Consider the following 18,347-nt stretch of genomic DNA (forward strand, 5'->3'; position numbering starts at 1 on the left):
TAAGCTAGGTATATTTTTTAAAGATGTTATGTCTTGGGGCACCTGGGTGGCTCAATCAGTTGAGCATCCAACTCTTGATTTCAGCTCAGGTCATGATCCCGGGGTCATGGGATCAAGTCCCACATCGGGCTCCATGCTGACAATGGAGCCTGCTGAAGGTTCTCTCTCTCTCTCTCTCTCTCTCTCTCTCTCTCTCTCCTTTCACTGCCCTTCCCTCTCTCATTCTCTCTCTCTCATTTTGAATAAGGGCTTGAAGGAGGGCGGGAAAGGAAAGTAGTAGAAATCTCTATGTAGGGCTATGGGGCACGAATTGAAAACATCCAGGAACTGACTGGATATCGGAGTGAGCAGGAGCCATTGGCTGGTTTTCAATATGGGGGATCAGGATGATACTGTGGGGGAAGCCAGGAAAGGAAACCTATTTAGAGAGAAAGGGGATGAACTGAGATTTGCATGTGGTTCCCTATTCTAGAAATACTTTTGGGTGTCTGTGATGTGTAAGGAATTTTTCGGGGCTTGGGAATATACCAATGAATAATATATCACCCTAGCTCTTGAAACGTCTAGAGCAAATCACTAAAAGACAGTACTGAGTTTAAAACACTCAAGGGGCGCCTGGGTGTCTCAGTCGGTTAAGTGTCTGCCTTTGGCTCAGGCCATGATCTCACAGTGCAGGAGTTCAAGCCCCACATCAGGCTCTGTGCTGACAGCTCAGAGCCTGGAGCCTGCTTCAGATAATCTGTCCTCCTCTCTCTGTTCCCCTCCCCCACTCATGCTCTCTCTCTTTCTCTCTCAAAAATAAATAAGTGTTAAAAAAATTTTTTAAAACCACTCCTACGGGGACAATGAAGCACAAATTCTATTACAATATGGAACCCGACTTTGCGGTAAAGAATCATTCCATTAAAAATGTCTCTTGATAGGAAGGTCTATAAGCAGAGACCTATTTGGGTCTCTCTCACCTTCCTCAAGACAGGACTGAAGATAAAGAATCTTATTACCAAGACCACCCCCTTCCTTTGATACTCTGATCTGTTGCTTCTCATTACATCGACACCATTGTAAAGATAGGTGAATATCATCAGGATTCTCTCTCAGTATATTCCAACTAACATACTCGAGACTGGCTCTTGCTGCTAAAAAGTAGGGCAGATATCAGAAACTAAGAACAAGTTGCCCCAAGGCTGACTAAAATGGTCACAACAACCATGAAGCACAACTTTGTCCAGCCAACCTCAATGACCCCAGAATGGACTGAGGCTCTCACCAAATGGCGAGCTGCTATGACAGAGAATCCTTGCAGGAACACTTCGTATCATTCCTTTCCTGTATAAAAAATAGAGGCTCACAACATTCTTATTCGGAGGAAGCTACAAATGCTTCCTCGCAACACCTTGTCCCATTGATAAGAAATACGTCAATCCGTCAAGGATTTGTTGAGAGCCATCTTTGTCTCGTGTTGGCAAGCAAGAGAGAAAGGCGAGTGGCACACATAGATCTACACACATCCATTATCTTCCACGTCGGGATCTGTTTGCAAAATGTTAGAAACTTGCGGCAGAAACAAACGCCACTCCAATAATTCTTGAGGACACATTTTAAGAAGTGCGTGACTTGAGAAATCACGGGGCTTCCCCTGGCTTCTCTGCCAGTTCCCAGCTGTGCAACAGATCAAAAGGTTGCTTCACGGGTACCTGGGGGGAAAGTACAGTGGCCTCCTTGATCCCTCTTCCCTGAGTAAGGCCCCATTTTTAAGTCTCTTTTCTTTTCTAGTAAAAACTTACCTATTGTGTAGCCGCTCTACGAAGTAAGCCATTTAGGGGCACCTGGGTGGCTCAGTCATTTGAGCGTCCGACTTCAGCTCAGGTCATGATCTCACGTTTCGTGAGTTCAAGCCCCACATCAGGCTCACTATGATCAGCGTGTCAGCGCAGAGCCCACTTTGGATCCTCTGTCCCCCTTTCTCTGCTCCTCCCCCGGTCAGGCTCTCACTGTCTCTCTCTCTCTGAAAAATAAACAAAACATTAAAAAAATAAGAAGTAAGCTATTTAACTGGCTGGCAGCTGGAACGACCTGACTAGGCTACCCATGCCAACGTGCTAACAAGCGATAAGATTTCTTTATTGGTGTCCTTTCACCTTCTTTGTGCTGTGCTAAGTAGTAAAGATTACGTTCCACCCATTATTAACCTAAAATGTCTTAGAATTACATAACGTGTAATTTAAAACATATATATCTCGTGCTCGCTTCGGCAGCACATATACTAAAATTGGAACGATACAGAGAAGATTAGCATGGCCCCTGCGCAAGGATGACACGCAAATTCGTGAAGCGTTCCATATAAAAAATAAAACAAAAAAATAAAACATATATATCTCATAAAAATATCACATAACTCTCTGTTGCAATGACTGTATTCGCATAATTTATAACCCGTATGTCAGCAGACAGTGGTCCGTTTGTCACTGTGAAACCTGGTGCATATTATGTGCAATGTACCAACAAAACGACTCAGGAAAACTCAACTGACCCACAAACGTGAACCGATAAAGAGACAAGATATGTGTAAGCGAAACGGCGAACAGAGCAGCAAATTGACTAACGCTCAGGAGACTAGGGCTCAGCCGCACTGGGTTGCCTTCATATCTTCTGATGTTGTTTCTTCTTTGCTCTCTACAACAGGTGCTAGATGGTTCCCCCATTGAAGTGACCCTAGCCAAACCAGTGGACAAGGACAGTTACGTTAGGTACACCCGAGGCACGGGCGGAAGGGGCGCCATGCTGCAAGGAGATTACACCTACTCTTTGGGCCATGTTTACGATCCCACCACAACCTACCTTGGAGCTCCTGTCTTCTATGCCCCTCAGGCCTATACAGCAATTCCCAGCCTTCATTTCCCAGCCACTAAAGGACATCTTGGCAACAGGGCCATTATCCGAGCCCCTTCTGTTAGAGGTAATGCTCATCAGCTCTTGCCCTGGAATAACTCTACAATTTCAAATGATTTGTATTGCAATAGCCTTAGACAAATTGGATGGGTCCACCGGGAGAAAAGGACTGGAAAATTGTTCATGAAAAATCAAATATTATTATATCAATAGTTGTCCTTTCATAAAAATCTTTTTTCACATTACAACTGGTTATTGGAAAAACTTGGTCAGGACATAGCACAAAGGAGTCTAATGCATACATTTGGTCTTCGCATGGGTGCATAAAGTTTGTACAGACTAAATAGTTAGCTTCTCCCTTATCATTGGACCACCACCATATTGCAGTCATTTGTGACTCATTAGAAAATTTACAAATGAAAGCAAGGATGGGCCAATGAAAACCAGTTATGTCAAATAGCAAAAACACGTCAAGGCACATGTGCCTTTGAGGGCGACTCAGGGGCCTATTCATATATAAATCAAATTATCATAAACATGTTCTAAGAGACACATGACATGCTTTCATTTGACCTCCTCCCAGGATTATGCGCTATGCCTTGTAAAAAGCCACACTAGTGAGGAAATAAATTTATTTCTCCAGGATATGGGGAACTAAATAGTAAAGTCTAAATAGAAAAAAGACTAACTACTAAATGATAAATCTTTCCTATGTAATCCTATAAGAGTTCCAAATGTTCAAGCAGTGTTCTGGGCTCAGTTCAAGCAAGATAGATGAAAAGGAAAGCATTTTTTTTTAATTTCTAGTAAACTAGTTTGTCTCTGCCTAATGGGATCCTTCAGAATGGTCCTGCTAGGATGTAGTTAATGCCAAAAGAATCCCAGTTCTGTCTTCCAAATATAAAACCATTCTGGGCAACTTGACAACAAACTGTGTATTTAAATCCCATCCTTGGGTTTTAGTTAGAAGCAAAGGGGCATGTCAGATTACTGTGGAAACTATCCTCTTACTGTGTTTTACTGTTTTTCAGGAAAACTGAGTTGGCCATCCTAAGATCTCTAGTCTTCAACAGCCTTAAAATTTCCATAATCATCATAAAATCACTCTACCCAAGATTATAATGCTAAAGAAATCATCAGGTTTTCCTCTGGTATAATCTATCTATGTGGTGGCAAATTATGTCATTAAAATATTACACATTTGTAATCTGAAATCATATTATTAAATAATGCATACGTTAAATATAAATTGGCAACCAGTTGTAATGTAGGAAAAAAACAAACTCCACTCCAAGGGGAAAAAAATACCTTATAACAAGAAAGGAAATCAATGAATGAGATTCATGGATGAAGGGTAATCAATTTAATTTTTTTATCAACTTTATGCCATCAGTAGGAAATCAAAGTGGCAACACAGCAAAGCAAAAAATCAAAAGGAATCTATTAATGAAACTCAATGGGAATTTAAGCCTCACATTGACAGGCCATGAAACAGAAAATAGTGAACTTAAAAACCTGTATTCTCAATGTTCCATTTCCCGACTGATCACTGGGGACGGAACTATTGGGGAAGCTAGAATTCATTTCTGATTTCCTGATCGAAGATAAAAATGCAACTCTTATTTTAATACATGTGGTCATAACACGCTGGGATCTTGAAATAAATGCCTTCCCAACATTTATTAGCCTATAGAAAAATATCAACAAAAGGTTAACTGCAGACAGAAGTTGCAAAATTTTTCTCTGTACCAAAGTTTTAAAGTTGCTCGTGTACTTAGTGATGATGGCTTTGATAGGATTGCTTTCTTCCCCAGTCAAAAAGAAAACACACAAAAACACACCTGTGGCGACCCCTACCTTTTGTTGAGTTTCATTACATCAGAATCCTAGAGTTTTCTGTGCATCGTCAGGGCGGTAATCAATGGGACTTGGGCTAACTTTTCCATTTCAGTAAGATTCAGGGTGATTTTCTGGTGGTTTGATTCAGTTTAATACCTTCTTACATTCCTAGAAATTTACATGAATGTACCTGTAGGGGCTGCGGGAGTAAGAAGACTAGGTGGCCGTGGCTATTTGACCTACACAGGCCTGGGTCGTGGATACCAGGTCAAGGGAGACAAGAGAGAAGACAAACTCTACGACCTTTTACCTGGGATGGAGCTCACCCCAATGAATCCTGTCACTTTAAAACCCCAGGGAATTAAACTTGCTCCCCAGGTAGGTAATGTTATTCCGGAGATAGTTTCCTTAAGTTAGGCCAAAGACCTTGGTACACCTTTCGTCAAATGATTTGACTTGATCCCTACTCGGGCCACTGCTCGTTTTGTTTTGTTTACATAGATAAAGCGGCCAATCGACACAATGAGAGAATGCCCTGCCATTGAGTGTCACTGTCCCATTTCGCTCTTCTTCTTAAAAATGAAGTTTGACACCCTAAATAATCTGAACAACTGGAAAACGAAGATCCTACTAAGAATTATTAACCAATACCTTAAATGCAAATAAAGTGCAGCAAAGACCCTGACTCAAAATAAATGCCTACCGTGTGGGAGTAGGCTAATGGAGAGTATTCGTGACAGGGAATGAATAGACCACTCTTATGTGCCAATAAAGGACATCCTTTATTGGAAACACTGTGGGGTTCTTTAATGTTTATTTATTTTTGAGACAGAGAGAGAGAGAGAGAGGTGAGTGGGAGAGGGGCAGGGAGAGAAGGAGACACAGAATCCAAAGCAGGCTCCAAGCTCTGAACTGTCAGCACAGAGCCCGATGCGGGCTTGAACCCACAAACCGTGAGATCGCGACCTGAGCCAAAGTTGGACACTTAACCTACTGAGCCACCCAGACGCCCCATAAACACTATGTTTAAGAGATAAAAACCACGCTACTGATGGTGATATCATTACCCATATTAACTATGAGATGCCATCACTCTTATCCAATTAAGTCTTCTACAATAATTATAGTTGGGCAGTGATTATGGGGAATTTTTAATGCTCTCATTCCACAGCTCCATGTTTCTGCTTGAGGCTGTGGTTTTTATTATTGGAAAATTAAAAGTTATAAAAGCTGTTCCAGTATGGAAAATGAATTAACAGGGGTAAAAATAAAACAAAACAGGATGTGTTAACCCTTAGCCCGTGGGTGTGCAATACCTCTGATGGCCTCCCTGTAGAGACACTGGCTAAAGAACCAGTAACTGGTCGTTCAGAGGTACAGTCTGTGGACCCTAAAGGAAACATTCCTACTCCAGGCCCAAAGGTATAAGCCCCCAGGTTTATGGAAGTAGGCCTTATGATTGCAAGCAAATAGAAAACTTGGTTTTCTAACAGCTCATCCTGAGTACTATTTTTGCAGGATTGATGGTTGTCTTACACATACACATTAGCTCATCTAAGGTTGCTGCTATCCTTACCCAGGCAATTAAAAATAAAGATGCCTATCAGAGTGGTAAACAGCAAACATTTGTTTATTCAAAAACCATTTATTGGCCATGTATCATGCACCATGTATTGCGTTAGGTGCTGGGGATGGAAAAGAGAATATAATACGGTCTTTGCCATCAAAACTCATATGGCAATCCAGTAAGAGACAGCTGACACATAAGCCAATTAATTGTAATAAAATTAATTGTAATAAAATCATGATGAAGCCTTGCTCAGAAAGCACTAAAGCTTGTCATCCAATCTATCTTGGGTTAAAATTTAAAATAAGGCACCTTATTAAAGAACTAAGATACTTAGAAATCTTTTAAGAAAATAAAAAATAGTAATTGTTATAAATTCCATGTCATAGTTCTATGAGCTGCCATAGCGTGAGGGACAATCTCTCCTTCTTGTATTCAACCCAGATCAGAAGTTGGTCGTGGTTTATAGTAATATGTAAGGAACCATCTCTAGCAACTATTGAAAGTTCTTTAATTTGTCTCTGAATCTCTACAACTACAGCTTAGACACTGAAGGCTGTGCCAACCCAAACCAACAGAGTTGGAGCCTTAACAGTTCCGCGGTGGAGTCACAAACGCCCACCAGGAGCAGAGAGACAAGGACTGTCCCGTACAGTCAGCAGTTGTAACCCCAGTAACTAGTAACCCATTAAACTTTTTACCTTGATTTTTACGAAAATGTAAAGTTAAAACCCTATGACAAACGACATGAAGTAGGACTATATTCTTAGGTTATTTTCTCTAAACCACTGTAGACAGAAGGATTGAGGGTAATGAGGAAATCCAGCCACACAGTGCTAAAATGTCAGTTTTTCTTTAATGGAATAAATACATCCAACAAATCATAGAATTAAGCTATGGGTAAAAAAAAAGAAGAAGAAGAAAAAGTTACGGCTAATGGACTGAACTAAAAACATATGAGAATAAATGGCGTGAAAACGATTTTTGTGAATTAATAGATGTAACATTTTAAATGGAGTTCAAGTTGAGTTCGTCTTAAAATTATATGAGTCATTAAACCATGTGGCGTTTTATATTTTCTTACATTAGCTTCAACACTGAAGATTAGAGTTTAAAACCCTGAAAGCTGATGAAATAGTGCAAATACGACAATTGGAAGGAAAATCACTTTTTTTTTTGTTTTGTTTTAACTCTCATAGATATTAGAAGAAATTTGTCAGAAAAATAACTGGGGACAACCGGTATATCAGCTGCACTCGGCCATTGGACAAGATCAACGGCAACTATTCTTATACAAAATAACCATTCCTGCCCTGGCCAGCCAGAATCCTGCCATGTGCGTAACATCTCCAAATTCCTAATTTTCTAAGATTTTTAGAGTAAGAGTCTCCAGTAAATTGAGTGTATTTTGTCACTATCTTTTTTTGAAAATGTTTATTTTGAGAGAGACAGAAGGTGTGCGTGAGCAGGAGAGGGGCAGAAAGAGAGGGAGAAAGAGAGAGAGAGAGAGAGAGAGAGAGAGAGAGAGAGAGAATCCCAAGCAGGCTCCATGCGGTCAGCGCAGAGCCTGACACGGGGCTTGATCCCACGAACTGTGAGATCATGACCTGAGCCAATGTCAAGATTTGGACGCTGAACCCACTAGGCAACTCAGGTGCCCCTACGTTGTCACTATCTATATAAGCTAAATGTTTCAGTCTACTGCCTACTCAATTTTCATTAAACGCAAACGTCCAGTCGTGTAGCGGGATAGAGGTTCCAGCCTCTCAAAGGCCCCATGTTTCAAACAGACGATGAAGACTGCATAGCATCATCCACCAATGAAGAACTTCAGATGTAAAATGTAACGGAAATGAAAACTGTCGCCCGTCTTTTACCTGTGCAGCATTCAGGCTGAACCACAGGAAATCACCACGTTGTACAGCATGACACCGTGCGCAGTCACTTAAATTTTGAATCAAAGATCCTCTCTGGGAGTGGGTATCCCCGCCTCAAGCCCGCGTCTCTGCATGTTTTAGGAACTTTCCTGGTTCACGTGCGCAGTAGAACAGCCATGCGGTGCGTTAGGCATGTGCCCCAGGAATGTCGTATCCACCGCTGAGGTCCTGGGTCAGGTCACAAATCTCCCTGCACACACACACACACACACACACACACGTACAAGTCTTAAATGCAAAGAGAATGAAAACCACGCACACAAAACCCCACTACCCGCTCATCTGCAAACACTAACGGCGACGGAACTTTGCTCCCATCTCAGCCCTCAGCACCCCAAATTTAAATGCCTGCCCCGACTGGATATGTCTTGCAGCCACCCCTTCACGCCTCCGAAGCTAAGTGCCTACGTGGACGAAGCCAAGACCTACGCAGCAGAGCACACCCTCCACACCCTGGGCATCCCCACCGACGGGGCCGAGGCCCCCACCGCCCCCGCAGCCGCCGCTGCTTTCCCAGGTACGGAAAATTGTGCCGGACACGGCAGCCCACCCAGCGTGTTTGGGAAGCCCTCCCTTGGGACCATGGACCCTTAGAGCTCTTTATGACCCCCACCCACAAGAAATCTGACTTACACCATCTGTGACCAAAGACGCTCCCCAGGTGAGTGGACCATCCAGGTAGGACAGAGGGGAGTGAGGGGGGAGGGTGGGAGGAGCGGGGGGCCAGGCTCGGCTCAGCTTGAGTAGCAGCGTGATCTCGAAAGAGCCAGCCTCTGCATCTGGTCGGCTTGGGTTTTCACTTTTAATGAGAGAGGTTGGAACTGCCTATTAAGAGTTAATGTTCACTCGAACGCTCGGGGCACGCCAGGTGCTCGCCTAAATGCTCCGCATGCTTTATGCTATATCAGTGACGCTCAGGACCCCGCAAGAGGTAGGTTGTGGCATAATGCCCATTGTGAGCTGAAGGAACCAAGGACAGGGATGATGAAGTAATTTGGCCAAGGTCAACTGGCTTTTAAGGAGCCCTTGGAGTATCTGCACTTTTCTCATCTTCAACTCAACTTGACTTTCATTGCTTTGCTTTCTGGAAGAATCGTGTAGACCACGCATTTCTTAAGTTATTTTAAGTCAAAAACTCTGTGTGCAAGAGAGAGTCAGAGACAGATCGAGATCCTTTCAATATGTGGATAATCAGCCCTCATTTTATCTGCTCTATAATTTTGGTCTGGAGCACACTGTTTGCTCAGAATAAAGCCTGTCTGTAGATCGACACGCCTCCAGGGTCACATTTAAAAGACTTTTCCCCATTTATTATGTACCTACAACCAATGCTAACAATTAAAAAGTGAACCCTCTAGAGATTCAAAGAAACCAGATGACAAATTTGTTCTGGAAATGTTTCCTTAACAGTTAGGTTAAGTAACTCCGTTCAGTTTTAGCAAATAAAAGTTCATTTCTTTTGAAGAAATTGGTCATGAGTCACTGCATTGGCATACCTCCCTTAAGACAAATTAAGAGATCTGACTGGACCCAGAAATAGGGCATTTCTGTCAACCCATGCATTCATTCGTATATTGGGCACATACAGGCGTGAGAACTGTCTGTTGCTCACGAACATAACACCTGGGCCCATTTTGATTTTCTTTTGTTTCTCAAAAGTTGCGAATGTGTTTTCCATTCTGGCAAGCAAGGTTGCAACCGGTGAATGTGACCTCAATGCCAGCTTTGTTCTGTAGAACGTGGAGAAGATGTGTGGCGTGCCCCCACGAGGTTGCCAAGACCACAGCTGCCAATGCACAGGGCAGGTCCCCTGGGCTGCGCTGGGGCCATCAGGCCCGTGCTCGCTTCCCACACAACAGGGTGTTGACATGTCAGTCTCCTGGGGGTCCTGTGCCACGGCTTCTCGGTTCTGGGAGAAGTTTCAGCCCCTGTCTTGTGGACAGCTGCACCCCAAAGCCACTTAAATAATGTACTGTAAAAACAAATGAGCCACTGTCAGAATTTTCCAGTTGCACATTGCAAAGGATTTGCTTTTACCTAAGAACGTTTGCTCTTGTCCTCACTTCTGTTTGCTCCCACAAGAAGTAAAAAATATTTAGGGCATGAGAGTTGTCTTGGGGACGCCTGAGAATCTGAGAGCCTCTCTTATAACTTTGCTGTGGAGTCAAGCAAAGAATAATGGGTCACAAGGGAAGAATCTGTTTAAATTCCAAATACTCTTGCACTTGGGAAATTAGCCAAGTTGAAGAAGAAAATTCAAAATCCCTAAAATAGAATCTACACCACACACACACACGCATACATGCACACGCTCTCTTCACACATGTGTATTTCTTACTCACTAATTTAGAAATACTATTTCCAAAGTCAGGGAAGTAATCGGTAACACATTTCTCATCTCGTTGGAAAACAGACTGAACTTCAGTCGTGCCTTAGTCAGCATTACTGGCCAAAGTGTTCAAGCCAAGGAGTGGATTTAATTTTTAAAAAAATGGTCCAGCCAGTTTCCTGCCACCACTTCCTGAGAAGCCACCAGAAAGAAATCAATGTGTCTGGGGTTGGGATGATGGCCACGGCACATAAACCAAATGGGCTTTTTCTTTTTCTTTTCTTTTTTTTTTTTTCAGGTCCCCGTTTGTTGCTTAAGTATATTTTTCCCTTTTTCTTGTCACCTGCACACTTTTTGGGTCTTCTCAGAAACGGTTTAATTTTGATCTAAAACGTTAACAGAGAAACATTGCTTTTAGGTAATAGCTGTTTTCTCTAAACGTGGATGTCAATCAGCCAGACGTGATATTAATGTGACTGCCCGTGATGGCCTCCTCACCACTCAAACCCCTTAGTTGTCTGAGGGTGAGGACAAGCATCGTGGCCTCCAGACAGCTTGCTGGTGAGGCAAGATGATCTTTGCCCTTCACGGTCGGGTCTAAATGTAAACAGCCCACGTATTTGCTTTCACGGTGCTACGTAGAAATACACGAAAACGCTCAGTATTTTTTCTACCGGTCTACCTACTTCCTATACGTCCTTCTTGGACAAAAGCAATGAGTTTTTAACATTTCACTCAGATGGGGGTGGGGGCACAAAATCAGACCCACAGAGCCCCCACTCCTCCAGCCCTGCCAACCTCTCAATCACCTCTCCTCCTTTGTAAATTTTGCGACCCTCTGATAAAGACCCAAGTCTCAAGTGTAATTAACTCAGCATCCTGTTAAGTTTCTGTTTCTCGGACTCGATCTCTGGTGTTTCTGATTCTGCAAGCATGAAGTGGATAGGGCACACATAGTTGACCTTGCTTTGAGGAACACTGTCCCCTAAGTCACTGAGTCTAGATATTATGTCTCCTGAGTTCCCTTTTTAATTTCTTTTAATGTGGATTTGTGAGAGAGAGAGAGAATGGGGGAGGGGCAGAGGGAAGGGGGACAGAGGATACAAAGCAGGCTCTGGGCTGACAGCAGACAGCCTGGCGCGGGACTTGAGCTCACACACCGCGAGGTCAAGACCGGAGCCCAAGTCGGACGTGTAACCGACTGAGCCACCCGGGTGCCCCAGGAGTTCACTTTTTTAGAGGGACGTATTAAACTTTTGGCTTTAAGCGACGTCAAAGTTTCATATCCCAAAAAGAAGACAGCTAACCAAAAGGGAGGACACCCGGATGCCTTTGCTGAAGCTCTCTCTGCCTCCTTCTCCAGGATACGCTGTCCCTAACGCAAGTGCACCTGTGTCCGCGGCCCAGCTCAAGCAAGCGGTGACCCTTGGACAAGACTTAGCAGCATATACGACGTATGAGGTCTACCCCACTTTTGCAGTGACTGCCCGAGGGGATGGATATGGAGCCTTCTGAAGATATCTTTCTTTTAATTTAAGAATAAGACACACACAACTCTATCCGGAAGAAATAAACCTCTCACTCAGTTTCCTTACGATCACAAGTAATACTTTTCCTAAAGCGATGCCTTGCCCGAGACTGGTTAGTGTATACTAATTGTAGAATCATGATAGGAGGCTGTATTCCCAGTGAAATCAAATGTCGAGCAGGCTTTTGTCTAACAGAAAGCTAAAGAACCATTGCCCCAACAGTCGTTTCTCCCAGGCTTCTGAGGGACCTGGTGATGGGTTTCTGAACCCTGACAGTGTAAAGAGAGACCTGTTAACCAGCAAGCATTCAGGTGTCAGCAGACCTGGGCCAGAAACAACAAAGAGAGCCATGTGAATTCCAGAGTCTTAACCTGGGCTCACAGCTGCTTCTGTGACACAGAGAGTCACAAACAGGCAGGGTAGGGGCCGGGGAGGACGCTCTTTGAAAGGCGTTCGCATTGCCCGCCGCGTGGGGTATGTCCTCAGGCTGGGGTCCGTGAAAGACTGCCCAAGGTCTGATGGGGTCAGCATCACTTCCGTCCAAAAAATGCCCCAGGTCAGTCTGTCCTAGGTCAGCATCTTTGTGGCCCCCGTGACCCCTGGGGACCTCCTGGAAGTCAGCGTGATGTGCTGCAGGTAACAATAAAATGAACCCGGGCCCACTGTTTACTAAACTCATCGGCCCGCACCTCTCCTTCCCTGGAACCCCCATCCTTGCCAATGGTCCCCTAACACAGTAATCACCCCGGCGTAAAAGGACTTCTCCTTGTAAACTTTTCGCTTATTCACATTGATTTGTTTTCATATCTGTCTCACGTGGCTCGTGCCTAATACCATAAAAAGGCGCATCAGATCTACCGATCATCACTTGTGACGCTTTTTCCTACTCAGCAAAGGGGCTGTGAAGTCTTTTCAAACAGAGGAGTGAAGATCCACTCTCATTTCTTTGGACTTTTTGCAGCATCCAGTCCACCGTCTGGCATTCAGAGACTGTTATATTGACGTGGGGTCAGCCTTGGACTGTCTCACCCACTCGCATGAAATCTGCCCACAAATCCTCTACCTTTCCTCCCTTCTGTTTTCAACAAGTATCGGACAGCTTTACCGTGTCTGAGCCCTTTGGTCTTGAACTGAGCACAGAAACCTTACACCCACCACTGCCGATTGATCAGAAGCTGATTCTTAGACACCCAGCCAGGGTGCTGTTTACCAAAATCCTCGAGGGCTTCAGGCCTCTCTCCAGGAACATCTTCTAGGGATACGGGTGCTACAAAAAAACAGGATGGAGGGAGCAGAAAGCTCTACTTTCTTGTCATACATGTAAATGACTACGTCTGTATCAAAATAGAAATAACCCAGGTCTGAACTCCAAACACCTATCACTACTGTTTCAGTCTCATTAGTGGTTTAAGACCTACAGTACCAGAATTTCCATTTAAAAAAATCCTTTGGCCCTGGTAAAAATTCTACAGGACTCAAAGGAAGACATACACATGAAAACATAGAACCATTGGTCAACTCTTGAATGGGATCCTGGGATCCAAAATCAGCCCAGATTCCAATCAAAATCAGCTAAATTCCAATAAGAGTTAAAAGTCCTTGTAACCTTTCAGTTCTGTTAATTCTAATCAGGTATCAAAGGCCTCAAGGCTAAGCTCACTCTGAAAGACCCGGTGCTTTCAGCTTTACATTTTGATCCTCATATTCCCTAGGATAGTGGCTCCCAAACTTAACTGCACATCAGAAACACCCGGAAGGCTTTTCAGAATGCCTTTACCAAGATGGCGCCTCATATGGATTACATTAGAATACCACGGGGTGATATTCTCGGTACTTTTTAAAAATCTCAGGTGATTTCAATGTGCAACTAACTTTGGGAATGGCCATAATCTTTCCATTTCAACCCTGTCTTCAACCCTTAATGTCTTCCTTTTTTATTTCTTTCTCATTAAATAGAAAAATGCAAGAAAAATTTCTCTAAATAGCCAAATCATATTTTTACACATATTCATCTCATAAAAAGTACAAATTTGAATATAATTCATACTGGCTTCAAACTAACTTTTGGACCAAACTAGTTTTAAAAATGAGGAAGTGAAAAATTCCTCCATAAGCAATTTTGAGGTCCAAATCTACATTCCTGGACAGACCTGCTTTTATACTCAAAAAGAGTAATTACATTGAGGCAGGCAAATTCCCACTGAGTCCAAAAAAGCATTCCAAACTCCAAGAGCAAAAGCTTTAATGTTCTTTAAAATCTCTGGAAATAGAAAAGATTCCTTCTACATGTCTCGTCAATGCAAAATAGAAGGTTTCATCCAGAGGAGTTTTAAATTTAATCAAAATGAACAGTTAGTTAACCACAGGAATCTTTTTATGAGAAAAATCATTATTCTGGGTGAAATCATAATGAGTTTTTTAAAGGCTAAGAAGAGAAGCCTAAACATACAAAAATAGCAAAGTATCAAGAATTGCCACTTCAACACCAAGGAAACACAGGTATTCGTACATTTACCTCGTAAGGATGGACTGTATTCAAGCAAGTAACTATGGTTTTACTTTTTGCTGAAATTTTACTTCATTCTAGTAAAATCGAGAGAATACTTTGAATTCCATTAGAACCTATTCGTAGAAAGTATCAATGTGTCTGTAGTGCCATATGTATTGACTTTGCCCAAATTGAGTCATGTAGAACAGCTCCAGCTATAATGAGTTTGGAACTTTAAAAAAATGAGATGTTTAAAAATCAAGTGTGGGACCACAGGTTTACTTCACATGATGTTGATGTTTTTGGACGTCAGAAACTAGCACCTGTTTAATACCTATCGTACCTTATGCATCAAATCTATTTTTTGTTACTTCTTGCTTTCTTATTTCCTAGAAAAGACTCTTCACAGAAGAAACTAACATGAATAAACCAACCAAATGATAACAGAGTGCCAAACCAATCATTTAGGAGCATCTAGTAAATTAGAATTGAGTTTCTAAGTTTTGGTACTTAATAGCTTAGTGAAAATTAAAATTAACCACTGTTACTCACGAGAAATGGTACAGTAGTGAGATTAGATATCTATTCTCTTACCCGTAAGAGTGCTGCTTATTCTCCAATTGCTATATTTCTCTCCCACCCCATTTACTGTAACAAGAAGACCATCTTTACCTGTAGTAAGATACAGTTTTCCTACAGAGCCAGTTCTTGCCTCCCACCTGTGCCCAAACCTGGTATCATGCCAGACCACACTGTGTTGGCGTAAAAGCACCCAAAATGCTGCTAGAAAGCTACCTCATGTTAAAAAAAACATTGACTTCAAAAAATATCTAACAAACCACAGGTCCTGGACTTTTTAATGGTGAATGGAGATCAAATTATAGCTATGTATTAATAGCTATGTAATTTAATAGCTATTATGGCTATGTAATCGTTATGCAGGAAATTAGGTTTAGTTTTACTTAAAAGTTTTTGTAAACACAACCTCCCATTCACATTGATTAGCTTTTCATAAATATTGCCTCAATGTAATTTTTGATTTATGTCCATTTTCACGATATGTTTTAAATGACTGTTTTCTAGTTCTGCCTTGGACAACTGGGTCACAGTTTGAATCCATGGGGACAGGGAGATTCTCCAGGGTGGCTTTTCAAGAAGAAGAGTCAGCAAAGACAGTATTTGGAGTAAATTGTTTTTGTATCCAAAGCTACAAAGTTTGATAAAATATAGTAATGTTGCGTAGCTCCAGGACCAGTCAAGATTTCCCCCAAATAACTTACAACTCACAGTGAGCAGTGTGCCCCAGGGTTCACACAAGGCCATGGTCATTCATCGCCTCCTTGACTTCATTCATACAGAAATACCCAGGAGACGAAACAACTTATATCTTTTTACATCTTGGGGATACATTTTTACCTATATATAAATACCTCTGTCCAAGACGAAACCAAGCTTCAAGTATGACACTTACAGTAAACTTTGTGGTAAATACTTTTACAAGAAAACATTAATGGCAAAATTTGGGAATTTCAATGTACTTCTTGGAAGACAGAGAAACTAGGGACACAATATTCCTACCTGACATGGAATAGTTACCTACTGCTTTTTGTTGAACTGATCACCAAATATGATGTTGAAATTCTACTTCATTCTAGTGATGTCTTGAAAATGCTTCAAGCTTTACAAGAACATAGTCATAGAAAATGTCATGTATCCACCAGGATCGATGTTTGCCTTTGCCAATGTTAGGACTAAGCCAAGCATGTCCTTCTCTAATGAGTAAAAAACCATCAGAGAAATGAGACTTTCTGACCTCCATGCCAGATCACTTTGCTTATGGAGTAGAACATACAAAAACTTTTTTCAACAGAAAATTCATACAGAATATTCTACCGAATTCTACAGAAAATTCTACAGAGAATGTCCATTTTACAAGCCAGGTTTTTCTTACAATATTTCTACAGGAAATAGAATGTGTGAGTTTAATAGGGAGAACAGTGCATATCTTGAACACATACACTCACTGATGGGAGAATGTGAACTTTAGGCATTCCCAGGTCACCTCAGTTTTGTAGAAAAGAGAAAAAGAAAGCCTTATACTTCAGCTAATAGTGAAAAGAAACTGGTAAACAATCTGGAAGTGAAAAATAATTCACTCATTTGCCTAGAAACCAGAAGCCCCCATTCATTCGAACATGCCTGGAATGAGATCTAGAACCCTTCTACACCTCCCTCCTCCCACTGTTCTCCCGTTTGGGGAGAGAAATCAAGAAGAATATTCCTTGCATTTTCCTTACTTTGTCTAAGGGAAGGGGAGGTGCCAAGAAACAGCACTTTAAAGAAAATAAGCTGCCTTCAGAGACTTCTTGGAGACTGAAGAACATCAACCCCACTCGGGGTTAACTATGTCCCTCTGGGATGACAGTATGTTCCGTTTGCCAGGACAGCCCTGTTTATCAATATTAACAATAACCCTTCAGACTCACAAATGTGTCCCAGTTTAGACAACAAATTATACAGTGACCTCATCTTGTTGGCTCCTTTTCTTTTCTTGTCCTTTTTTTTTTTTTTAATCTTATAGAATTGGCTTTATCCTCTCCAGAACAGGTGCACGTTAAAGGAAAATGCCCAACTGACTTCTTTCTGACGGAGGTAGGAGCAGAGAGAAACCAAGAGAAATGTGTCGTCCTCTCATTTATGATTACCCTCAATCTCCTCCCCACCCAGTGACCCCACCACCAACCCCTTTCTGGTCCTGGTCGTCCTCCCCAAGCCCCTGGGCTCTGGGTCCTGAGCTCTGCCACTGGGGCCAGATGGGACAGGGAACAAGATGAAAGGTAGGACATTGGGAGGGTTTTGGAGGATTTGGCGGTTCCTTTCTTCCTTAAACCAAGCTCCTTATGCTGCAAACCAGGAAGGACTTCCAACATCAGCCTTCCTCGTAAAAGGGACCCTGCTTTTTCCCTTCCATGTTTTACAGATTTGCTCAAATATCTGCCTCTCACGTCGACATTACTGTTGCTCATGAACTATCCTCATATAATCTCATATAAAGTGTTGAATATTTCTTAATGGAGAAGAATATTGACAGATACTTTCCTTTTTATAGAACTTCCTTTTACTCTCTCATTATTTTCTTCGCTGATAGTAAGAATTAAACAAATTATAATCTCTATTGCTATAAACCAGAGGCCTCTATTTCATAGAATGGATGATTCGTCTGTATTTATTATGCACCTTCTCCTCTGCCGGAAACTATGAACGGGTGTGTGTGTATTTCCACAGCACAGTACACGGTCCCGTGACGCATCCTCTGCATTTTTGCAAACTGAGTGTAATTGCACTGAAGTTCACCAGTTCGTAGCTTTTTTCACTTAGTCAGAATCCCCCAAATTAAATCAACCCTGTTCTCAATTTTAAGTTTCAGCCATTACTGTCAAATACAAGGTGGGTGCTGTAAGCCTTGGCAAAGATGACTTTCACCCTTGACCTGTTATTATTGCGATTTAAGTAAAATGAGTTTTCAAAGCTCTTTCCCAGGAGAAATAGCAAAGATAGTGCAAAAAACAAGAGGAAACAATCTTTGTTAGCAGTGCAGATTTAAAACAGACGTCAGCAAGGGCACCTGGCTATCTTAGTCAGTGAAACACATGATTCTTGATCTCAAGGTTGTGAGTTCAAGCCCCACTTTGGGTGTAGAAATTACTTAAAAATAGAATCTTAAAAAAAAAAAAAAAGAGTTCTAGTTGCTGTACATCCTCACCAGCAC

At 42.1% G+C, this 18,347-nt stretch overlaps 1 protein-coding gene and 1 non-coding gene across 2 annotated transcripts; both read left to right on the forward strand.

The window, feature by feature from the left end:
• The first annotated feature begins 2,239 nt into the window (after positions 1–2,239).
• Positions 2,240–2,346, forward strand: LOC125916722 (U6 spliceosomal RNA). The gene has a single exon (XR_007456014.1). It is a non-coding gene; the product is annotated as a U6 spliceosomal RNA (small nuclear RNA).
• Positions 2,347–2,619: 273 nt separating this feature from the next.
• LOC125916721 (APOBEC1 complementation factor-like) lies at positions 2,620–12,189 on the forward strand. Its single transcript, XM_049623023.1, has 5 exons — positions 2,620–2,956; positions 4,901–5,106; positions 7,495–7,631; positions 8,607–8,749; positions 11,925–12,189. Exons 1-5 carry the CDS (start codon positions 2,653–2,655, stop codon positions 12,074–12,076), a joined length of 942 nt encoding a protein of 313 aa, XP_049478980.1. The 5' UTR covers positions 2,620–2,652; the 3' UTR covers positions 12,077–12,189.
• The last annotated feature ends 6,158 nt before the right edge of the window (positions 12,190–18,347 follow it).

Source organism: Panthera uncia, unplaced genomic scaffold (assembly GCF_023721935.1).
Source record: "Panthera uncia isolate 11264 unplaced genomic scaffold, Puncia_PCG_1.0 HiC_scaffold_1031, whole genome shotgun sequence".
Taxonomy (NCBI): Eukaryota; Metazoa; Chordata; class Mammalia; order Carnivora; family Felidae; genus Panthera; species Panthera uncia.